Here is a 24,771-nt window from a genome sequence, read left to right as displayed (position 1 = left end):
GGCAGCGCGGGTAGCGTCGTCCTATTGGCTAAAGGGGAAATCCATCAGGTCTCGTCCCACCCCGACAGCAGGAGCGCCACCGCCTATTGATTCTGCTAGGTGTCGGTCACTCTTGCCGCTCCGCGGAGCCAGGCTGAATGGTTGGTAGACTGAGCTGCCTCTCAGCTGTCCTCCCGCCTCTTTTCCCGTTGTGAGCCAATTAGTATCCGAGCGAAGGCGACCGCCGTTCTCTGATTGGCTGCTCTGCCTCCCGTTGGGGTAGGCTGCGCGCCGGATATATCTAGCCGGCGGCAGAGCACGCCGTTGCGTGAGGTGTTTCTCGTCCGCCGGGCAGGCCTGTGGTGAAGCGACGCCTCCCGCTCTCGTCCCGCTCCGCCCGCAGGTGAGGGGGAGGGCCCGCGGCCGCAGGGGGAGCGGGCGGGAGCCACCGGCGGGGTCACGTCCTCCCGGGGATGGCTGTGGGCCGCACGCACCAGGCCTGGCCTGAGGCGCCCCCCCCCACCCCGCGGTAGGCCGCGGTCTGTTGGGGGAGGGGGGGCTCTCGGTGCACCCCAGCGTTCCCGGCGATGAGGCGCCTCCCGCTGTCCCGGTCCCGCGAGCGAGGCCCGCCCGGTCTAGGCGGCGCTTTGCGGCGAGCGCCCTCCCGTCCGACCCCGCGGCCGGGCTTTCGCAGCCCCCTGTGGGGCTCTGGAGCGGGGCCCTCGGGCGGGAGGAACCTCCTGGTCCCGCGGCGCTCTCCGAGACTTGGAGGCGGGAGCGGGGTACGGTGGTGCGCTGCTCGGCCAGCGGTTACTTAGAGAGCGTTATTTGCGGCGGGGGCGGGGGGGGGGGGGGGGGGATTGGCTGTTCACGGGCCTTCATTGTGCGAGTCGAGATGTGGAGCTGCGAGCTTTGTTCTCGGCTTTACAGACCGGTGTTTTTTCATCCGCTGGTTTGTTGGGGTTTTTTTTTGAGGGGGGTGGGGGTTAGGTATGAGACGACCCAAAGCCTGGCATGTAGCTGAGATAACCTCTTTGAATAGCTCGTTGTAGCTGTAAATTGAGGGAGTAATACTGGGCGCTCACATAGTGAGGTCGTCCGTGCTGGTGTATCAGATCGGAGGCGTCTGTCTCCCTGCTCTAACTTTATAGATGCAGGGAGTCATAATTCGGTCAGAAGGAGAGCATGTATCTTACCCTGACTTACCGCATGACCTTGGCTGGATCCGAGATTAAGCCAAGATTTAAATGCGAAGTAGTGCTTGTATGAAGACTTTCCAGCCTCTTGTAAGGCCCTAGATATACTTGCTGGAGCAACACCAGAGAAGAGGCTTCCATACATCTTACAGGTACATTTTAGACTTGATCTAGGTGATCTAATGTGTTACTGATTCTCAACGGCTTACCTGGTGACCTTTTATGTTAAGGGTTGCACACATACAATAAGTATTCTTTCTAAAGAAAATGATTTTTTTTTTTTTTTCACAATTGGTAGAAAGCAGCATTTGCAGCAAGCCGCCATGTTTCTAGTGTATGCTATTTTTGTCTAGCCTGTGCTCTCACAGCCAGGAGTGACAGCTTTAGGAAATGTGGACACTGCTATCAAGCTCTGAAAGCTAATGCTTCCAGGTGCCATAAATCAAATGTGGGGTGTGTGTTGGATTGTTTTTAGCTAACAGGACTTTTTAGGTTGGTGTCCTAAAGAGTAGGGAGTGCAGAAGTTGACAGACAAAAACTGCTTTTCAGATCTTTTCTAAAATCATCCCTTTGACCAAGTTTTCATTTTCCTTATTCCCTCTCTGTACAGAATAAACCTAATGATTTTCTTAAATAAACAGTTCTGTGATACTTAAGTGATACTGGTGGTGGCATGTTTACATCCTGTGAACTGAACTCGCCTTTTCCTGGGGTGTTTCAGTCAGTGTACTTAATGTTGTGAGTCTAGCTTTACAAAAAAACATAAGCTTAGTCGATGGAATATGTAGCAAAATTGAAAGCTAGCTCTAAATATTTATATGTTTAAGGTTTTATATCCTAATAGTCACAGAGCATCTTTATGATGAAGATCTCTCAACTTTTTTGGTGGCATCACATGTTCCAGGGACTAGTTTGCCTTAAAGGTAATGTTAAAACATGCTAAAAAGTGTAATTATACAAAATCTGTTAGAAAAAGAATCGAGTCAACATTGGAACCTTTGCAAATGTGCATCTTTCTTTTTAAAAGAAGATTTATATTTAAAAGTATCATGTGTACATCAGATGCTAAATAGTGGTCTCCAGTTCTTGTGTGAATTAGGCAACTACCTTTTTTTTGCTAGGCTGTATTTTTTATAAGTGCGAACTGCTTAAGGTGAAGACTAGAAAACATGATTAAAGTTAAGGTAGAAGACCTGGTGGGCAAGATTTCCTTTGTCTGGGTCAAGTGTAAATATCAGGTTCTTCTGTAGGGTTTCTTTGCATTTGCAGTCAAAAGAAACAACAAAAACATACAAGAGGACTTGTTTGTTCTGTGACTATAAGACCGCTGCTCTGCTGTTCGTTTTGCTACTGGCACAACAGCATCAATAGAGTTCAACGCAACTGATGATACTCTTAAGTTTGAACATCTCAATTTTAAACATAAAATCTTTATGCACCTGATAAAACAGCAGGCTCTTTGTTGGTTCAGAAAGCTAGTGTTTTCTTTTTTTGACTTGGAAATTGTGAGGGGAACACATACGGTGGGAATACTTTTTAACGAAAGTAAAATAAAGTAAAGATGTTACTGTAAGTACATATTGGTGTTTCTGTTCATAACAGTAGTGCCTGTTGAGCACTCATAAGATTAGGATAGATGGCCTGTTTGCGTTAGAAAACATTTGATTATTCTAGTTTTTAATAGTAGAACCTGGGCCTTTTCGTCTAAGTAACGTGACAAATGAATCGCAGTAGAGCAGGGCCTTGGCAGGGTGGTGCTAGCTGTTCATGCTGGCTGTAGTCTGCTGTACTTGAAACAAACCAAAGGTGAAAGTGATAGTTGTGTCTAGAAGACTGGATGCTTTTTTACAGGTGCCTGTATAAAAGCTCCAGAGGTGAAGTAATTATGAACTTCTTGCTGAAACTGCTAATAGACTTGGTAATCTTCAGCTACTTCATCGACTAATTAAAAAAAAAATAATTAAAAAGTCTGATTTTCAGCTACTCTAAAAGAATCCCTAAAACTTTGCAGGCGGTGAATGTTACACTGGTCTGAGGTCCCCGTTTTGCTATATTAAGTCTGGATCTCTTCCAGAATGACATAGCTGGTGGAGTACTGCTTTCAGAGCTAGAAGATTGTGAGCTGTCAGTTATATACAAATAATCTGTTCTGAACCCGATTCCTTGCTGAGGCAAATGTGAAATACTGCATTCTAAAATGCTGGTGGCAGTCTTCCATTTTCTTCTGCATTGCCCTGTACTGTTTTTTTCTGCTATTAGGCTTTCTCTTTTGTTTTTAAGTGTCTAACAATATAACAATGCCACGATAGATCAGTCCTAAGTGCTAGGATCCAGTTGGTGTATGAAGATTAAGAGTTTTCTGTGGCTAAAATGGGTAGAGGTGAAGGAGTTGACTCTTTACACGTATCTGTTGCTTGGCATGCAGAAAATATTTTGTTAAATCTTAATCCTGGTGACTTTTAATCCAAGTGGGAGTGATCTTGAATTTCACTGTAATGTCTGTGTGGCTAGGTGTTCTAATCTGCCTCTTCTGAGTAACTTTTGCTTTTTACTTTAAGAAGCTGCAGTGGAGCCAGATGGAAAAATTGCAGACCTAAGAGAAGACGACTGGACCTGCTGCCAACTTCATCGAGTTGTTGGAGCAGCTCTTGGATGTCAAAACAAAACCTGTTCTAATGGCAAAATCATAGTGTCTAAGTAGCTACATTATCATGAAGCGGTCTGGAGAGCATAAAACTGACTGTTATTTTTCATTTTAAAAAAAAATAGTAAATGAGCCATTCGGACTAGCACTATCCTACCACCCTTTAGAATGAAATTTGCATGGCTAAAATGTAATTTCAGAGAATAACATAGCTTCTAATTGTATGGTAAATGAGGTTGGAATATGTCCAGTTAGAAGTGGAAAAGTCCTTCAGCCAGGTGTAGGAGAAAGCCAGTTCAGGAGAATCTGATTTTAGGATTATTAAAAAACAAAGTGTAGGAATATTTCTGTGAATTCTCAAGGCTTTGTATTTTGAACGAACTCAGATTTTCAAGAGGAGTTAATTTTGGACTTCTGTCAAATCACAAGGGCCATTTTCTTCTGTAATGATAAATGCAACATAGCTATCTTTTTGTGACTATATGAAGTGCTGCTAGTTAGGTGCAGGTCAGATCATCTTACCCTAATGTTGCAGCAGGTCTCTCTACAGCAGCCTTCTTACTCTTTTTTAGTGGTGAGATTATTTTCAGTTTTTCTCTCTCAAACTGAAGCAGGATATGAGCAGCTCCCAGAACTGTTCTAATATAAAAAGGAGAGGGGATGAGGCATGTTCCATTCATTTTGGAGCTGTTCACCTAATACACATACTTTCAGTGATTGAGAACTCTATTTCTGGAAATGCACAAAGGAATTTAAAGGAATTGGTGCATGTACAGACTATTGTGACTGTCTGGGGGGAAGCTGTTATCTGAGGATGATCAAATTGTCTATGTGTGCTTTAAAAATAAAAAATATTGACTGACCTGTGTGGCGAGACCTATTGCAGGTGAAGTTGTCTCATGAAAAATCCCCAAATAGTGATTGAGCTTCAGGTTGTACTTCTGAGACTCTGCAAGTCTGTGTTTAATGGCAAAGTCCTGCCACAGGAGGAATTTAGCAAGGTAGCTATCAATCCAGAGCTCTCTTCTTGCCTCTTGGGCATCTAGAAGTACCAGGGATTAAGATGTTTAATTTGATGCTTTGGCGGTTTTTTTTGGTTTGTTTTTAGGCAATAAAGCTTAAGTAAAGGAACTTAAATTTGTGTGTTTAGTTCTAGAGCTTCCACCTTGCTTACTCTGTATCGGTTTCGTGTAATGAGTAGGAAACTTCTGGTGACTTCTGGTGACTTGAGGGATGCAAAGCCATAGTGAGACATCTGAGAATAGAAGACAAAAATTTCACTTCCCCATCAAAAATCTATAGTGTATTATTGAAGCAAAAGTAAGTAATAAACTGCGTGTGAAACTTGGTTTGCTGATGTTTCTAACATAAGAAAGAACTTAGATATGTATCTTCTGAGTATTTTTCTTCTGTGCAGCAGAACTTTCCAAAAAGTAATGCTAAATACCTGAACTGCAGTCTAAAGGGGAACTCCACGAATTTGGCTCCTAAAAAGTGACCCTTGCTAGGTTGTAGGCATAGGGCAGCTGTTACAAACATTAACTTGGAATAAAACCTGTTTCTTGCTGCTAATTCTAAGTAAGAACTCAAATGCTTGTGCTGCTCTGCAGAAATGCTATCCTCCTCCTCTTTGTATTGCTGTTTTCTTTTGTTGCTGAATGGAAGTGATGATTGTGTGATACAAAGTAGAAAATTGGAAGCCAGTTGAGACTGCTTTAAAAAGGAAGAGAGAAAAAAAAAAAATCCCAAATCCACACCAAAATAGGCCCTGCACTCAGGGAGGGCAAAGTGTTTTGAGGGGAGAATACAAGAAAAACATCTTGGTGAGAAACTTCTGTGATATAACTTACCTTTAATACCAAATTTTTAATATTATTCTATATCAGATTCTTTTTTCATCCCCTTTCAAACAGGACCTAATTTGCTGTTTGTTTTTGGACCTTTATGCTCCTAACTACAGCAATAGTATCTAGTATCTTTTTCCTTCCCCAGATGAACATTCCTTACTGTATAGGTAGAGATGCTGGTCTCAACTACCTTAACTTATGCTTTAGGTAGACTTTGCATTTCTTGTCTCTGCTTTTGAGGTTGATGCTCTAGAAATTATATTTCTCTGAAACGGTCACTGTTCCTTCAAATTCTGAATAATAGCAGTAGACATCTTCAGTTTGTCTCTTGGCAGAGTTGAACAATACAAGAAGTGCTGAATTTTGTCTGCAAACTGGCAGACTCCATCATATCCATCAACTTGTGGATCACACTTAGGTTTGTTAGCAAAAACACAGGCTGACTTCTAGAATGACAGCTCTTCTGCTGCAATTCATGATTTGTTTATTTGTATTCTTATAGTGTTTAAAGGGCTGTGCGTTGTTGCTGAGTAAGGCTTCCCATCTGCCACTGGCAAGCAGAGGGGTTTTTTAGTACTAGCATGGGCAGTGTTGAATGTAATCCTGAATTATTTTTTAATCTTGTAATGAAAATGTTTTTCTTGTGCTTAAATTTGGATTGATTGCTTGGATACTTTGATTAGAAAATAGTTAAGCTTCTAACTTGATTTTTCTTACCCATTTTTTGATGTAATGTCTAGCTTTTCTATAGTGCCCTGGTCAGTGTATCCCAGAGAGCTTCAGAAAGGGGTTCAGGTATTGCTCTGCCTTTCTGCAGTGTCGGGATAATTAAGCACAGAAAGCCGTTTGCCCAAGGATGCAGCATTCTGGTTGCTCCATGATTATTTTTTTTTAGGATCCAGCTCCTTGTAACACCAAGCACCCTATAAACTTAGGCACTGCCTGTCTTTGTAGGTTGTGTGGTTGTCATACAGTAGGCACTAGTTGCTGTGGTGAATGGAAAAACGACTGTGTTAAGTTTGAGGATCCAGATCCATGTTTTAGGTGTTGGTTTTGAAGATTATTAATAAAGGCTTCTCTGTCTGCGTGATGTGTCTAGCACTTCACACTGCTCTGATCTCCATTGGGGAGTGTCTGCTTCTGGAAGGTCCTAGTGAATATGTATATCTTATGGACTTTCTCAATGTTTCCAGGAGATACTGGTAAGAGTTGAATGCTGGTAACCTCACAACTTGTTCCAGTTTGATCTTCAAATATTTCATTATTCATTGGATAAGTTATCCCATTGCTTAGCTTTCAGGCTCTGACTTCCAAGTGCCTTGCTGCCTGTGAAATAGCGGTACCTTTAAGATAACTTTTCAGACAAAATATGTTCCCTCTGAATCTGTCAGAATACAAAAAAGTTGAACTGGTTGCATGCAGGCAATTCTCTGTAATGGCTTCTTATAAAATACAGGCTGTATTGCTGTGACACTGTTCCCTGTGACATTGTCTACTTCTGCATCCAGTGGGAGGCAAGTAAAGAGACCCTTTTTTTTTTTAAAGGAGACTAGTGTTTTCAGACTTTGGTTGCCCACTTGATTTGAGATGTTTTTTTCAGCACTTAATAATTTAGGCTTGGGATCAACAATGGGGTAGTTCTGGGTTTTTTGGTTTTTTGGGGTTTTTTTTCCCCCTCAGATAGTTAAGGGTCTACTAAAGTAAGAAGGGTATCTCACATCTTGGTGTATCTGGTACCTTGTAGTGTTTTAAATACATGTTTCCTTGAAAAGGTTTAAATTACTCTTGCTACTTGAGAGCAAGCTGGTGTAACAATATAAACTCCCAGTTGAGATGGACACTGGAATTTGCCTAGTGATGCGAGTTTAGCTTGTTTGTGTTTCATTGTTCACTCTGTAATGTTTTGTATCATAGTTCACACAGGTACCAGCTTCTCTTTTTTTGCTTAGTCAGTAGCACTAGCAGATGCTGGTTGTGTAAAATGTATGGAGAGTTGGAATTAACTCAAATTGTTTTGCTTTTGTTTTAACTTTTAATCTGTATCATGCTTGTTGGAGACATATTAGGAGTTTTTGTTATGATTTGATTTGTACTATTTTTTTTTTGTCCAAAGCAGCAGTAGTAACTGCTTCTAGTGGTGGTTACTCCATATAGATAAATGGTTTGTGTCTTTGAACACTCTCACCTGTTGCTAGGCAACTTGGAGAAATCCCAAATGACACTTAATTATGCAATCCTATTAACTATTGACCAGACCTTTAATGTCTAGCAAAATTGCTGTTTGCCAGTTTTGTGGTGTGATGTGCTTAGATACAGACGCCTCTTTTCCATGTGAGCTTCTCTGGGTTTTTCTTAAGTTTTGAAAAAGCCTTTTTATATTAAAGAATTAATTGATATTATAATGAGGGAGTAGAGTTGCTTGAAAAGTTTGGCATTCTGGTTTAAAGGGGAAAAATATCTTCATCTGGGTAACACATCAATCGTACCATCAGAGTTGCTTTTCTATAGTTAGAGGTAAAGTTGTAGAAATGAAAGATCTGAATTGTATTTCATAGAAGCTGATTAAGTTGCTGGAAATGCTGTAACAGCTCTATGAGAATATCTTAGTTAAACCTGTAATTTAAAGGGGGGGATGCAACATGACTGTTTTGGTACTCTGTAAACTACTGATTTGTAGAGATAGGCAGGAATGTAGTATCAAATGGGTCACCTCATAGCACGTGAATAGCCCAAAGAGAAAGTGTGAACTGCCACAGAGTAGTTCTCTGTATCTGCTGTGTAATATTCCAATCACACAGAACTATAATGCGTTGTAGTAACTCTGGATCTTCTGATACCGTTTCTTATATTGAAATGCAAGTCAAAAATATGGAAATGAGGATGGCAGAGAACAAAGGCATAAGGATAATGTTAAAAACAAACTGTAGCCTGCTTAGAATATACTTCAATGTAAATTTTCTGTGTCTTTCTGTTAGTACTGACATTGTTCTTGACAAAAGATGTTTAAAATTGCCACAGATGTTAGGAAGTAAAGTTTGGGATTTTCAGACTTCTGTGTTTTATTTCAGTGCAGTCTGGTCCTCTGGCTTGTTACACCAGCCTGAACACTGTGATGTACATTAGAGACTTTTTTTGTGTAGGAAGTCTTAATAGGAACAAGATTCAGACTAAATTCCTTGTCTGATTTAAAAATAAAATAATAAAAAAAAAGAAACAGCAATGGTTAGTTCACTTTCACTGTGTAGCAATTTGAGGAAATACTAACCAGTGCTGGCTGTTGGGTGTCCTTTGAGTCTATTATTTTTCTGAATACTAATAAGCTAATAGGTTTTATGGACCTAAATCTGAATTTCCTAATACAGATTTTACATAAATGGCTCTAATTTACATAACTGTACTTTAGAAATTCAGTGCCTGGCACTGATTTTCTGCCAAGTAGGAGCATTGTAACAGATGGTGGAATTTTCCACCAGCCAGGTGATAACCACTGTAAAGGAGGAATTTGTCTTTCCGTAAGTCTCTTGGCTTAAGGAAAAGGCTCCGTTATGTTGCAGAATTGTTCTAGTGTATTTGTTATAATTTCAATTATCCAATTTGCTTTACATATATGGAGTGATATGAATGCATCTTTATGAATGAATCTTAAATCACTGATTTTTCAGCTTTTCCTGTCAATTTTCACCGTTTCATCATTATCTCAATTGACACAAGAATGTGTGGATAAGCTTCTCTCAGGAGTAATGTAGTGACAATTCAAGCATTTGGAAGTATTGTGCTCTGTGCAGTAAAAATGCAGTATAAAATATTTGCAGTTATTTTTAGGTCAAGGAATAGTGGAGTAAAAAATTGCTTATGAGTGGTAGGGAAAAAATATTCTCTCTGGAGATGCTTGGCTTCTATCATTCAGGTTGTGCTGGCTGGAGAACAAGAACAGATGGCAACTGGCAGTGTAGCAGCAGGTGCAGCAGGAGTAAAAACAGATTGTTGTCCTCTGATTAGGTCACATAAAGGTTTTTCCCATTTCTTTGCAGATCCGCTTAATGAGAATTGGGCACTCTGCTATTCCTCTTCCCATGTTAAGAGTTAGTTCTGATTGATTTTTTTTTTTCACCCTTAGCAGTAGGGAAGTCCTTTGATTATTTTTAAAATTTTTTTTAGCATGTAAATATGACATAATCAGCACAAGCCACTTCACTTTCAATATGTCTTCAGTACAGCATTGGGACAGCTCAGAACAGCATTGAAGATGATGTGCTAGTGGGTTAACACAGGTGAGGACTCTCTCACTGAAGAAAAATCTGAAAGAGCTTTTGGCGAAGGAGCTGTTGAGATTTAAGTGCTACAGGTAACAGTTTACCATTATGCGAGGATGTCAAGCTTTGTACGTTCATATTCTAGAAGCAATTGAAAATAATTCTCAGAAGAGCCTGATTCAGCACTTAACAGAATTGAGTAGAAAATGTGCTTATTGGCATCCATAGGAATAAGCTTGAATTCCAGGGGAAAGTAGTCTTTACAAAGAAATTAAATGCACCCCCTGTGCCTTCCCTAAACCTGCCCCCCCCCCGCCCCCCCCCAAAAAAAAAGGAAGAGTAAACAAGCAACATGTCTGTGCTCTTTTATATAGAGCTTTTGTCATACTCCAAATGGTGATCTTGGGGGATATGGCAGGACTGGCTTTCTAACTGTAAAGTCGCAGCACAGAGGCAAGTTTAACTGTTGTGGAGCAGTTAAGTCTCTTGCATTGTCAGTTAAGCCAACTGGATCTAAAAGTGTGGGTCTTGTCTGTCATTTCTACTACCACTGCTTTAGAGTCATCCTGCCCCTTGTAATGATAGAGCTTCACAACTGCTTGACAGGAAACAAATGAAGAAATCAGCAGTAGTACCACAATTTAGCCTTTCTTTACATGTGGCTTTTTTTCTTATCGTCTGATAATATTTTGTGGGGATCTAATTTAACATGCCCTAGAAGGCTAACAAGCTCATATCTTTGAGGTTTTTTTGTCACTTCAGACTGTTCTTGGTCTTGAACATCTGTATCTGTAATATATTACGCTTACAACTCAAAGGCTTCTTCAAAACCACAGATACTGGGAACTTCCTAAAACAAAATCAGTCTGCAGAATCTGAGCACTTCTGCGGGCCAGACCCAACCGTGGAATATCACTTTCTGCATGGTTAGCTATTGAAAACATCTTCAAATGACCGAAAGCTTCTGAATGTATTGAAAAGCCTTTTTCAGCTCTAGGTCATGTTTGGTGTTATCCTTTCTGGACATGATCATGTAATATTTCCTTGTATGGTGGTGATACGCTCACTTCCTACTGAAGGAGCAGGAGCTTGTGTGTACATGTCCTCTGGACCCTGACAGATCTTTCTCCCTAGTGTTTAAACTTTAAAAAGGTGCATTTAAAAACCAGAATGGGTAGACTTTGCATTTATTTTAAACTTAAAAAGTGAAAAAAAATGTGTGTATGGTTGTGTTAAAAGTAGAGCAAAACACATCAATGTATGCAAAACTACAGCAACTCCTGTTGTCATATTAATAGAGTTCTAGTTATATCTTCTGTTTTGAACCTTAAACTGTGTACCTCCCAGGGTACGAATTTGTGTACTGTTCTCCAGCAAAGCTGGATGCAGTGCGTGCTGACCATTGCTGGGGGGTTGGGTGTGATCACATCCTCAAATATATTAACCGTATGTTCTGCCAGTATGGTTAAACATTGCCTTGTGTCTTTTGATTACAGTATGTTTGAGATAGGGAATTTGCCAGGTTGGTTTGGACTTAGTTTTATCCAAAATACTGGCTGCCATGTTGTCTTTTTTTTGTATGTTCTTCTCTTTGGGGTTTGAAGCTTCTGTTTTGCCTTCCTGGTACATCTAGCAGTGGGGTTGTAACTTCCTTTGCAGGCCTGTTTACGGTGTGCATTTGAAACTGTCACTGTAATAACACTAACTGGGTAGGTCACGTCTGTCTTTTGAAGCCATAGTCCGTTGTCCGTTCTTAGCACTTAAAGGCTGCCTACTCTGATATTCAGGAAATATAATGGAAGTGTCAAACAAGATCCCTGAATGAACTGGATCAAGGCTCAGTACATTAGAGAGGCAATCTGTTTTCCTTTCCCTCTTGCTTTGTTCAGATGATAGTTGTGGGCAACTGTTTACCCAGGACACAGGATGCTATTAACATAACTGCCTAGGCATGAACTTTGTGGACTCCATCTGGATTAGTCTGTGCTAGAGGACCAGACCACTTAGTTTGACTTCCATTTTTTTTAGATGATGTTGTCACTTCTTGAAGCTATTTATAGTTGTGCAGTCTTAAATAAAAGCAGATAACTAAATGATGACTCCTGAATTGCTTTTCAGAGGCCTCAGGTTAGTGGGCATCAGTTTTGATTCTCACAACACACCTGAAATACGTACATACTGAATTTGCAATACCATGGGTTTGGGAAAGAGTTGTGTAGGGGAAGGGATAATGGGGAGAAGGTTCTTTCAGCTGCTGCATGTGGTCTTTTAATGCCCTCTTGGTTGACATCTGCTTGACTCACTGCGGATAGCACTTTCACTAGCTCTTTACTGTCAGCACTACAGGGCCTGAATAGTTGAAGGAAGATTAGCTATCATATATAGTCTGTGATATAACGACAGCAAAACTGTCTTCTAAGCGCCCATTCTGCTACCTATTGGTATAACTGAGTATGAAGCAGAAAATCTACTTTTGTTTCTGTATTAGGTAGCAACAATATGCTCTGGTATTGGTGTTTTTTCCCTACCGGTTTGAACCTATCTTGTATGAGTTTAAACAGTGTGTATGAGTATTTGAAAGCAAGAAAACCCAGGAATGTCCTTTGGTTTTGACTGACATGGACTGAAGATAGATATACTGTGTAATCTACCTGCAAAGACTTTATTTTTGTAACTTAGAGATCCATGGAATTTAGGCAGAAGGTACCTGGATCCATTTGTTCCTGGGTGTGGGTGGTGCTGTTCATTTGTCTGATCTGGATTTAAGTGAGAGGTGACTTGCTGAGTTTGGTGGAAGCAAGGGAAGAGCAGCATGCATTTGTCTGTAGCATAGTAATTTTGATATAATCCAATATTCCTCTACAGTGCTTGTCGCTCACAAGCGAGGAGTGCTGTGCTGCTGATAAAAATAGATTGGACTTTTTCTGACCTTTTAAAAATGCCCCTAATACACTAGCACAGGCTTTGCTGTGGAACATCTGACTTTTAATACTGATTGTGAAGTCAAGTGAGGTAAGTAGAACTTGGATCGACTGTAAATGACTTAGCCACTTAGTAAATCCTCTTGAACCATACTTGCTTGCTACCTGCTTTTTACTGAGGGTATGGAGGATGGTTAAATGCTGGTATGTTATGAGGTAATCTCCCTCTCTTACCACTGGTTTGATATCCAGCGGCCCTCAGCACCAAAGACTGATGACTCTGAAAACACATTGGTTAAACTGCTTACTGTGGTAAAACAGCTAGTGGGTTTTGGTGCATGCTTTCTACTGTGATTATGTGGCTTATGCTATCAGTATGTGAACAGCAATGTGAAGTGCTCATGTTTTACAAAGCTTTTGATTTTTCCATAGTTTTCAGTTGACCAAAGAAATGGTGATGGAGAAGCCAAGTCCCCTGCTGGTCGGGCGGGAATTCGTGAGGCAGTACTATACTCTGCTGAACCAAGCACCCGACTATTTGCACAGGTAAAGCTCTGCTTCACTTTGATCTGTCTTTTGGTGTAAATTTTTTAATTTGCATGTTAATATTGGTGAATAAGCTTATTGCCATGTCTTGGCTTGCTGAATTTGGACACTCAAATCTGATTTACTCAAGGCAGACTCTGGGTGAAGTTTGCTTTCAGTTTTGATCAGCTGGGTTAAAACATGGATAACAAAGATTACAGGAATTTTTGAAATATGTGTGTTCTGGTTGTTACTGAAATGCTGTTGGACATGTATTCTAAGCAAAAAAGAAAAATATAAGTCAAAAAATGTGTTGCCACTTCTGGTTGTAATCAATATAAATGGAAGTTGGATAAATGTTATTTAGTTAAGAATTTTTGTAGTTTTGTCTTGATACAGTTCCTGACTAGGGGAAGAACGTTGAAAATTATGTATGCTTGTATATTAGTATGTCTTGATAGTCATACCAGCAGCTCTTTCTTAAAGGGAAATCAGAGAAATTATGAATGAGCAGCAAACTACAATCTGTTATCTGAACAAATTGGTCCTGTTTGATTTGGCAGGTATCCTACATTACTAGAACTAACCTTGTTTTTGAAGATACGCTTTGTTTTGCTGTGCTTTGAGTAGCTAGACAAACAATTTCCGAAACCTTCCTTCTTCCAATCTCAGGAACACTTATTCAGAGTATTCCTCCACCGAGGTGGACAGCTGACCTCGTCCGTTTGGGTCAGAGGCAGGTTTACACTGTGCCATGGAATTCAGTTCTAGCCTTTTATCTGCTGGCAGAACACAGTCCCGTGATGTTTATGACATTTTAGCTTGTAATCTCCGAGTCATAAAATGGAAGATTTACCTGCAGTACTTTCTTTAGTGTAGATGAACAAAAAAATACCGTTGCTCCTTGCTCAGGCTTTAAACTAGAACTTGAGGGGAAGCCTTCAGCATCGTGGGTGTTCAGGGTACTATGTTGCTTTAGGGACCTGCAGAGAAAAGGGGAGCTAGATGATCTAATCCCATCCTCCTGTGAGACTTTGGTTTTGGCTGTTAGTGCTTGGGTATCTAACATATCTGAACACTACAGTTTACACAGGAGAGCTTTGTGTTTTCCCTTTTGATCAAAACCCCCCTGCCTGCAAATTGCTAACAGGATTATGGAATTGTATGGCCGTATTCCAAATAATTTAGACAGAAAACTTGCTTGAGAGTATATTATTCATAGTGCACTCTAATGTAGGTGCTCAATGTTCTTACATAAACAAAGCTTAGTGTTAAAATACTTCTTTCCAACAGGTTTTATGGAAAGAACTCTTCCTATGTCCATGGTGGCTTGGATTCTAATGGAAAACCAGCTGATGCAGTCTACGGGCAGTCTGTAAGTACTTAAACTTACTGTTCTTGCCTTCTTTTGTCTCACCTTTGTGGTTGAGAAGAGACATATATCCAGCTGTGATTCATCCCCCTTTGTTCAAGTGCTTTCCTAGAGTTACAGAATATATTATGAAATAGTGGTTTATGTTTTTGCTTTCTTCGAAAGCTGCTACCTTAGCAGAAATGACTTCTGCAGTGTAACCTGTATACCATTCTTTCACAGGATATCCACAAGAAGGTGCTGTCATTAAACTTCAAGGATTGCCACACAAAGATTCGTCATGTGGATGCTCATGCTACTCTCAATGATGGTGTTGTAGTCCAGGTGATGGGAGAACTCTCCAATAACATGCAGCCTGTGCGCAGATTCATGCAAACATTTGTACTTGCACCTGAGGTATGCTGCACTGAGCGCTAGTGTTGTGATAGTGCTTCTAGTTTCATGTCAGGATTAATGAGGCCTGTCTGGTTTAGTGTTGGAGTCTGAATGGTTAGACTCGGAAGGTAGTTTGCCACAAAATTTAGCCGTAATGGTCTGCAAATTCCTTAGGAAATTACACCACTTCTGTATGGTCGTACGCCAACCCTGGAAATCAGTTACAGGGCTTTTTTCAGGATATTTACAGTTGTAAATATACTAATTTCTGGCTACTAGGTATCTGCAATGCATATATTTGCTTAAGCATTTAAAAGTTATTTTGTCTTTGATTTGCCCTCATAGCAACTGGTCCTTTTACTGGAAAGAACTAGTAGAAAGAGGAAAATGCCTCCTGTCATTGAAGACACAGGTTCCAGACTTTCTTGTTGTATTTGAGCATTTGAGGTGGCTTTTTAAATAGACACCTTCTTTGTACAAAATCAGTTCACATAATTGAAAATGATAGTGAAAAGAAGTGTATTGCAACATCACTTTATTTTTCAGTTTGACTTGGAGCTAAGAATTGGTACTTTACACCCCAGGAAGTTCTCACTCCTGCTTTCTCAGTGTTGTGAACTATTGGCAATAAAAGCACTACTATGATTTCTTTGTCCATTGTTCCAGGCATACTTGCCTTGCTAGTATGATCCATCTTCCCCCTGCCCCACGCCTTTCCCTGCCTCCAATAACACACATTTTGTTGAAGGAGGCTAGTTTGGATGTATCTTATGTGGGAAGGATGATTTGCTCCAGCTGTTCTTGTTTTCTCATTATTTCAGTTTTTACACTACTGCAGTTGATGTAATTGACCTGGTTCCTCCCTTTGATTTGTTTCCAGGGTTCTGTTGCAAACAAGTTTTATGTCCACAATGATATCTTCCGCTACCAAGATGAGGTTTTTGGTGACTCTGACACTGAGCCTCCAGAGGGTGAGTAGTATGAATTTTTGGATGGTTCTACTGGTATTTGTTTCTGGGTCTACACCAACACTCCATTCCCAGACCAGAGGAAATCTTGCTGGAGAAGGCAGATAAGCATTAAACTTCATGTTCTTCTAGGTTTTTTCCTTGCCTGTAGTTTCATTGCACTCCAGCAATGAACTGTGACGTGCAGGTGATTGTTATTTTTCTGGCATATTATATTAAAAGAACAGTGAGACTTATTTTATCAGTTGTGGTCAGATTTGTAGGCTATAAATCTGCTTCTCTGAAGGATTTGGAACATGTTGTTTGACCTTGGTCAAATCAGAGTAACCAAAGTGATAGCAGAAGTATAAGGAAATGTTCCATGTCACATCTTGATAGTGCTTCCCATGTGCTCGTTGGCAGAGACTTCACCTACATGCTGTGGAAGGTGATGCCTTGCGTTTGAAACAAGTACTAAAGATGTGTGTGGTGTGTTTTTCCTTTCCTAACTTCATTTAGAATCAGAGGAGGAAGGGGAGGAACCTGAGGAAAGACAGCAGACACCTGAGGCTGTTCCTGATGATACTGGTGCTTATTATGAGCAGGCTGTCAGGTAATAATAATATCTTAGTAGATGAAGTCAGGTGTTGTGTAATACAGACTGCTTGTAGAACAAATCAAATTAATTTATTGCTACTCATGATTCTCCTCTTTGACAGTCAAAAGATTTTTGTTTATTGGGCAGCTGAAACCAAAGTGCTGTTAGACTCTGCATTTTCAGTAGATGTAATGCTTTGGCTGCTCTATAGTATAACAGTGTGAAACTTTCATCCCTGTGCAATGTGGCCTTAATTTAGATAGATTAGCCTTGTTCTTCCTCCTGAATGCAACGTGTCTGACTTCTGTATTGGACAAACGGCATTCCTTACTACCAAGTAATAGAATCAAATACAATACCACCTCTTTTTTCTTGATTTTTGTGGTGCTGTATAATAGCAATGACATTGAGGAACACCTAGAAGAGACGGCTGCAGAGGCAGAGCCTGAGCCAGAGCCAGAACCTGAACAGGAACCTGAACCAGAGGTGCAGGAAGAAAAATCTGAGCCAGTATTAGAGGAGTCGGCTCCAGAAGAGACTGTGGAAAAGAGTCCTTCTCCAGCTCCTGCTGATCCAACTCCTGCAGTGCAAGAGGACTCCAGGGTAATGACAATGGATGGCTGTTTTCTATGATGTGGTGGTTTCATCAGTATGTTTGACTTTCCTGTTATTTTATAGAGTGTGATCCTCTCTGGCAAGAGGAAAAATACCTGGAATTAGAAGTGTTTACATACTGTGTAATCCCCCCCTCCTCAAATAACTCGTTTCATGACCAGTTCCCTCCTTCCCATTAGTTCCTATACAATAACAGGTAGTTGAAATTCTAGCTAGTAACTAGTTGGTTAAAATACCCAGAGCTGAAGCAAGGCTTTGTATATTTGGTAGGTATGGGAACTATGGCAGCAGTGAGAGGCTCGAATTGTTTGTAAACAGTTGCTGAAATTCTGAACAGACTGCAACCAATGTACTGAATCAGGAAAATGGGTGAAATGTGACTTTATTTATGTGACTATATACTGGGGGTTTTTGTCACTTTTCAGCAATAAGGGAGGCAAAAGTGGACAAATGGGTACTCAGGAAACCAGTACTTTGGTTAACCTTGATGTGATGCTTGGTCTTAGGCCACTATTGTGTCCTATTTCAACTCTATGTAGAATTTAGAAATAGGGTGGAAGTGTGACTCCCTTCTCGTTACACTTAAGTCTTTTGAATTTAAATGTTTGAGGGAAGTTATGGGGAAACTGCTAGTGGCTGGACCCTGAATTTCAAGGACAGGTTAAATTTTGTTAATGGTATCCTGTGTCTGTTATATGTACTATCAGGAATATATTTCAGAAGATTAAAAGCATCTGGAGTTGAGTCACAATATCCTCTCTCTTTTTTTTTTTAAGACATTTTCCTGGGCATCAGTAACCAGTAAGAACCTCCCTCCCAGTGGAGCTGTTCCAGTATCAGGAATACCACCTCATGTTGTGAAAGTACCAGTCTCGCAGGTATGAATCCAGCACCTAGAGAAGTTTAAGTGCTAAACTGGCTGACAGTAAACTGAGGTGGGGGAAAATATAGTGAAATCTGCTTGCTCATGATCTGAATTCTCAGACTCCAAAGACTTTAAAATTCAATATTTCCTGATAGACTTCATAAAAATGTTTTTTCTTGACTTTTTGGTTGAGAAAGAATTGTTTCTCATGGAGGAAAACCAGGGAGTGTTCATATGAGTGCTGGATGTATCTGTCATCTAAAATGATTGTACCTTCTTAACAAGAGGCAACTTTTCATTTTCCACTGCCTATTCGTGAATGAGGTTTTGTCATGAATGAGTTTGTGTAATACAGTCTGTGTAACTGCCACTGCGCTTTGGGCAGACACACTTTATTTTATAGAACAGTGAATGGGGTTACTTTGAAATTCTAACTTGGTTAAGTGACGTGTTTGCTTTTAACATATAAGCCAATGTGAACTAACATGCATCTTAGTGCCAGGTGGAAAGAATTACAACTTTTTTCCTGTATTTTCAATCTATTTTATCAACAGCTTGATAGTGAGCTCTTAAAAGCTGAACCCTACCATTATGTCTGATTCTTTCTTGTTAACTCCCTTTTTGAATTTATACAGCCCCGCCCTGAGGCAAAACCTGAATCTCAGACCCCACCTCAGAGACCTCAGAGGGATCAGCGAGTGAGGGAGCAGCGAACAAGCATCCCACCACAGAGGGGTCCTAGACCAAGTAAGAGAAGCTACAGAGAGTAAACTGTTTTCTGCTATTTGGTTTTGGGGAAGCAATATGATGATTAAAGATTTTAAAGTCTTATTAATTTTGTCAGTAAGCGAATTATTTCTACTTTCATGGATATGGTTGTTTTAGATGATCTTGGTCCGAATGTCTGGCAAGCTTCAGAGCTGAATTTCACTAGCATTCTGTTGAACTATTTAGGTTTCTACTCAAGTGTTTGGCTTCCGTCAGGTGATAAATAGCCAACAGTTATGAACTTGCTAGTGTAGAATGCTTACCTTTTTTTTTATATATGACTGGATAAATAGAGTGTAAATTCTGATTATTTTATAAGGTGCTAATTCTGACCATGGCTTCGTTCTTTTTGTTTGTTGGGGGACTGGCTTTTCTTTAAACAAGTTTTAATTTTCTGTTCAAGTTCGTGAGGGTGAACAAGGTGATGTGGAAACTAGACGGATTGTGAGATACCCAGACAGTCATCAGCTGTTTGTTGGGAACCTTCCGCACGATGTGGATAAAACTGAACTTAAAGACTTCTTCCAAAGTAAGTTAGTTGCTTTGCTGTGCTTTCAGGGTTTGGGGGTTGCAGCCATAAGCGTGGTCAACAGAGCATTCTAATGTATGACCCAAGAACTTGGCTTTTCTCTTGCAGGCTATGGCAATGTTGTTGAACTCCGCATCAACAGTGGTGGAAAGCTCCCCAATTTTGGGTTTGTGGTGTTTGATGATCCTGAACCAGTTCAGAAGATCCTTAGCAGCAGGGTAAATAAAATTCTAGTCAGTGGTTTAATAACAGGCAGTGTTTTTCAGATTACTCTAACAAGAAAAGATTCTACTTTTGGCCTTTCTTGAGCATATTAAAGTAGGTGTGATGTCTTTCCCTCTTATTACCAAGGCTTGTGCAGCATTTGTACAGATTGGGCCTTTTGTCATTAGCTTGTAACAACTTAGGTGAACATGAATTTATTCATTATAGAGCCTTTTTCCAATGGGAAGTTGCTGAGCTCTACCCAGGAAGTAGGTAAATAGTTTTCAGGAAGGCAAGATAAGAGTCTGACCCTATGGACAAGTAGAATCTTGTTTATCAAAGAGCTTGAGAAGAAGAGGTTGAAAGGGAGAAGCTATACTAGTGTGCATGTTGAAAAGAATTTCTGCTAACAAAGGCAGGAGGTCCCTGCTCAGCTTGTTAGCAGTGGTTGCTAATGTGAAATGTGCACCCCATGACTGTACAGTGTGGTGGTAGGCAGTGGATCTGGATGCACCATAATGCCAGTGTGCTTACTTACAGCTTAGCTCTTCACCAGGCAGGGACATCCTTTCTTCTTTATTCCTTACTGTACAACAGTATTGCCAGTATATTCCTGTTCTTAAAGTGAAAGGTAACTTTGGTGTAGATTTTTAAGCCTTGAGTTTAAGTATGAGTTTGGAATATTTCATGTGGCTGGACACCTTTAGTTGTGGGATGCTGGCAACACTGGTGGCAATGCTTGATGAGTTAGTGTATATGAACCCCAGCAGCCCTGGAACTCTTGCAGGGAGCTGGCAATTCAAGATTGGAATGCTGATAGCGATACTTCCATAAGTGGCAGTTCCAGTGAGGTCTAGGGTAAAGTTGAAAGTGATTTGAAACCAGTGCTAAAAGTAGGTTGAGTAAATCTGGTTGACTTTTGGTCTGAATTGGTGTGGGAACAAGTAGTACAGTGACAGTGGGTCCTTAAGCCATTTCTTAGCGTCAAGCAATAGGTGAACACCTTCAGCAGTGACTTAAACTTGCATGTTTGAGTTTTTGCTGAAGCAAATTAGACATGTTCACTTGTGAGTTTCCTTGCCCTTGGGGAGGTAGCTAAGAGCTGAGTTGTCCAGGGAATACCAAAGGCACACTCAGCTGAGGGATTTGTGGCCTTTGTTTACTTGTTCAGCTGTGCCACTCCGTGTAATGGAGAGTGAATGCTGCCTTCCAAGTTAGACTTTGAATGTATAATAGTTGGTGCCCTTAGAGTATTTTTTCTGCAAGCCCATGTAAATGTTGAAGATATAATGGATGGGCATGGTTTTCTGGAATAAGACCTTTTTTTTATATAGACCTAAGTCTTATAGAAGCAGTTTAACAACCTCCTAGCCTGCTTTGAACAGCACTAAATTCTGTTTGTAGTATCCACTGTGTGAATTGTTTTGAAGATGAGCCCAGTGCTTTGAGCAAATGTATGCCTGAAGCAGTAGGACTTTTTGCAGGACGAGCTTTGCTCTAAATGAGTGTTAAAGGCTTTGATAGACTCTTAGCCAGTGAAACTAAACCTGATGTCTGCTGCCTGATGTGAAATGTGGGAGTTTACACTGGATTTGGTAATAAGGCTGTAACATGATGCTTCAATCTTTGTCCAGCACAGCTGATGGCTAGAGGAGGACAGTGTGCTTAGATCTGTTCTGCTTCTATAGTCAACACAGTAGAAGTGAGTGGCTAGTCGTTCCATCTGATAAGGAAGCGTTGTGCCTGGGCCAAGGATGGATCATCTTTTTCATGTTCTTGTTTATGCAACTGCAGGAATAATTTGAAACAAGTGAGTCCTTGTTCCCGTAGTTTGTGAATTCTTGCAGACTTCAGCTTTTTGTCTGCAGTGAGGTTTGTGGGAAACCTCACTGAAGCAAGAACAGAGAGGAGCAGGACTGCAACATCCCAGTCAAACGACCACTTGTTGCTGCAGTTCTAAAAAATAGAGCTTGACCTAAATGAAAAACTTCACTGGCCTGTATAGAAAGGTGGCAGAGGGGATCTGACATTCTTCATGCCACAAGAAAAATCAGCTGGGACTCTGCATGGTGGCACACTGAATTGCCACTTATTAATGGAAGGAGGTTACTGTTAATAGTTCAATTCCTTTTCTAAAAGGTGTCAGAACGCTCAGTGTTAAGCCTAAGACTGCTTTTCTGTGTCACTCTTCCGCATCTTTTTTTTTTATATCTTCTCCAGTAAAGCCACAGACTGGATGCATAGTTTGACTATCACCTTTTTCTAGTAACCAACATAAAACACTTCAGATTTCTTTCATGAAGAGGAGGGTATGAGACAAGGTTGCAGAAATCTGCTTGACGTTGAAGAGTTAGGGGTGAGATATTAAAGTGCCTTTTCTGTTTTTGTTGCAGCCCATCATGTTCAGGGGAGAGGTGCGCCTGAATGTGGAGGAGAAGAAAACACGAGCTGCCAGGGAGGGTGACCGCAGAGATAACAGACCACGTGGACCTGGAGGCACTCGTGGGGGGCTGGGAGGTGGGATTCGAGGGCCTCCGCGTGGAGGAATGTCCCAGAAGCCAGGATTTGGAGCTGGAAGGGGGATCGGGCAACGCCAGTGAATGCATCATGGATGTTGACATGGTGGCGCAAACCCTTTTTCCTGCAGATTTGTGAATTTCAGCCTTGGGTATCTTGGAATGTGGCCCTAGCCTGTATAGACTGCTACGTTTGATACTATTTTGGCCCCTTTTTTGTTTGTGTTATGGTTTTGTGATTTTTTTTTTTTCTAGTCCTTGTCCCAGATTCCAGCTTTGTGGAACAACGTTTTAGGAAAAGTGGATTTTAAAAAGAAAAGAACTGAATTTTCTTGTTCACCTCAAACTTATGGACTGGATTTTTTGGTACCAGTGGTTTCTCCTAAAGGAATGTCTTTTTTTTTCTTTTTCTTTTTTCTACCCCACCCCCCCTTTCTACTGAATTTGGGTGCGTTTCAGTCAGTGGAATAATATTTCACGTGCATGCGTTCAAGAGCCTGTAGGAAAGCATAGTACTTGACAAGTATTTCAAGGGCAGAAAAACAAAACTATTGATTTATTCTTTGAGGGTCATACGAACAGCCTCTGGTCCGGAGATATTGCCACTTGAAAAATTGACATTCACCTTTCCCTTTGTGGCGCTGTAAAGTGGAATAATGGGTATCTGTAAAATCTTTTTTCTTTTGATACATGATCACGGAAAGGAATTCGAGCTACTGTTTTACCACTTTAAAATTTTGGATTGTGGGATAGGTTTTAAATGTCTAGAACTTGACTCTTAAAACACTTTTCCTGAACTTGTGAAATTTTTTATTGAAATAGGGAGTTTTTTTCATGTTTAGTTTGTATTTGTATAAAAAAAAAGCAAAATTGTTGTGCCTTCTATTTATCTCTCATTCCAGTCTTGGCAAATTGTTTAAAAAAAAATAAAAATAAAAAAGGTCTAGATTTGCTTTATCAAGTTAAGAGTATGTTGGAGTTTTTCCAAGGGGAAGAGGTTTTTCAGTCATTAAGTTTACTAGGTAGAGGTGGTTATAGCTGAAGTTTTTAATACCTTCTGTTCATCAGTTTGCATTTAGAAATTGAAAACAAGTACTTTTTGGATGCAGAATTTAATAAGATTGATTTGAGGCTGGGCAGGCCCCATTACAATTGTTGCAAAAGTACAACCAAAGCAGAAATACCTCTGTCACATCCTTTACAGTTCAGACTGCTGTATGTTATAGAGTTATTTTTGCAGTTTAGGCATTAATTTCATCCCTGCTTCTGCCAGTCCTGAAGTGGATGGATGCCATCTTTGTCACAAGTGCAAAAGGTGCCTGTCTGCCCTGGTGTTAAGAAGGATGTTGAATGCTCTCTGCTGCTTCTGAAAGAAGATGAAACAAAAAACAAAACTGGGTAATTTCAATCAGAGATCTTGTAAGATTGTACTGCACAAAGCAGTATTATTTCTGTAATGTGTGGTGTTAAACATCTGGATGAAAACAGCAGTTTTGAGTCTACACCAGACCTTCAGAGCTCTTGGTAATACAAAAGAGGTGCTTAGGCAGTTTGCTTATCTGTGTTAGGGTTCATTGTTTCCATGTTTTCTTGATTTATTAATATAATTGCTGTGCATATGCAATATATCTCTCTTGACCTTTTCTTGCTTTAAAGCTAGAACAAAACTGCCCTTGCCCAAAGGGCAGATAAGTATTACCTGTTCCAGAACAGTAATTTTTTGTCTTTTAATTGCTAAACTTAGTGGTTGAGCCTGGTTGTACTAAATGTCAGTAGAGTTTTGGTTTCTGTTCTATTTTATCTGCATCTTCAGAGTTGTTATGCTGTTTGTCTCTTCCCTCCTTACGAACGTTTCTGATTGACTTGCTTATAGTCAGTTCCTGAAGACTTAAATATCTTAGTGAATTGGAGGAGAGCAAATTGTGACAGCAATAGCTGTGGTATGCTCTCACAGCCAGCATACTGGAAATATATACTGCTTCCTCTTGTGGTGGTAACTGGTATTTTTTAAAAAAAAAAACTTTCTGCATTTTTCATATCAGGAATGACTGTGAGGTAAAGGTATGCAATGGAAGTCTTTCACTGAACTGTCCTTGTTAATGATATTTTTTCCATCTCATTTGTTGGGTTCCTGTTGTTCTTGATGTTAAATCCAAGGCTGCAGTAACAGGTTGCACTTCAGACCTATCAAAGTGCTATTTATTAATAGAAGCTCTTATAGCTCTTAACCAAATCTGCAAAAGCATCTGTAAACCTGAAACACCATTTTTGTAGTGGGAGTTGCACAGTTCTGACTGGTTTGAGAAAGAGCTGAGGAATGTCAGTGAAGAATTTAAAAGGCTATAAGGTGAAGTGTATGCTTGTTCTCATATGAATCGTACTCTCAATACGTTGACCCAGAAAGTGATGTTCTTGTCCAAGATGACAGGCAAAATAAAATATTTACATTAAATTTTCTTGGAATGTCTTGTAAAGAAATACTTGTCAAAAGCAATTTATGTTGACAGCATCTTGACAAAATGTAGAGTGACTCGATATTTGCATTTTGGTGGTTCTGTGACCAGCTAATAACAAAGTATATGGAAAAGACCTGCTGTAGAATGTTGTCACATTGGCT

At 40.3% G+C, this 24,771-nt stretch overlaps 1 protein-coding gene across 2 annotated transcripts; it reads left to right on the top strand.

Annotated features, from left to right (window-relative positions):
* Nucleotides 1-250: 250 nt before the first annotated feature.
* Nucleotides 251-23,115, top strand: G3BP1 (G3BP stress granule assembly factor 1). 2 transcript variants are annotated; one of them, XM_074883314.1, is made up of 12 exons: nt 251-382; nt 13,273-13,386; nt 14,659-14,740; nt 14,960-15,133; nt 15,993-16,083; nt 16,579-16,672; nt 17,056-17,260; nt 18,049-18,150; nt 18,773-18,884; nt 19,309-19,434; nt 19,543-19,652; nt 22,032-23,115. In XM_074883314.1, exons 2-12 carry the CDS (start codon nt 13,292-13,294, stop codon nt 22,236-22,238), a joined length of 1,398 nt encoding a protein of 465 aa, XP_074739415.1. In that variant the 5' UTR covers nt 251-382; nt 13,273-13,291; the 3' UTR covers nt 22,239-23,115. The 2 variants fall into 2 exon arrangements, with proteins under 2 accessions (XP_074739415.1, XP_074739414.1); XM_074883313.1 differs by having other exon boundaries at nt 19,522-19,652.
* Nucleotides 23,116-24,771: the final 1,656 nt, after the last annotated feature.

The sequence above is a fragment of the Strix uralensis genome, chromosome 14 (genome assembly GCF_047716275.1).
Source record: "Strix uralensis isolate ZFMK-TIS-50842 chromosome 14, bStrUra1, whole genome shotgun sequence".
NCBI lineage: Eukaryota > Metazoa > Chordata > Aves > Strigiformes > Strigidae > Strix > Strix uralensis.
This window is presented reverse-complemented; position numbering and strand designations above follow the sequence as displayed.

Bases quoted from the DNA above. Each gene is read 5' to 3' on its own strand.
- G3BP1 (XM_074883313.1), top strand. From the start codon at position 13,292: ATGGTGATGGAGAAGCCAAGTCCCCTGCTGGTCGGGCGGGAATTCGTG. The intron at 17,261-18,048 runs GTAATGACAATG...TTTTTTTTTAAG, and splicing joins CAGTGCAAGAGGACTCCAGG to ACATTTTCCTGGGCATCAGT. The intron at 18,885-19,308 runs GTAAGAGAAGCT...TTTCTGTTCAAG, and splicing joins ACAGAGGGGTCCTAGACCAA to TTCGTGAGGGTGAACAAGGT.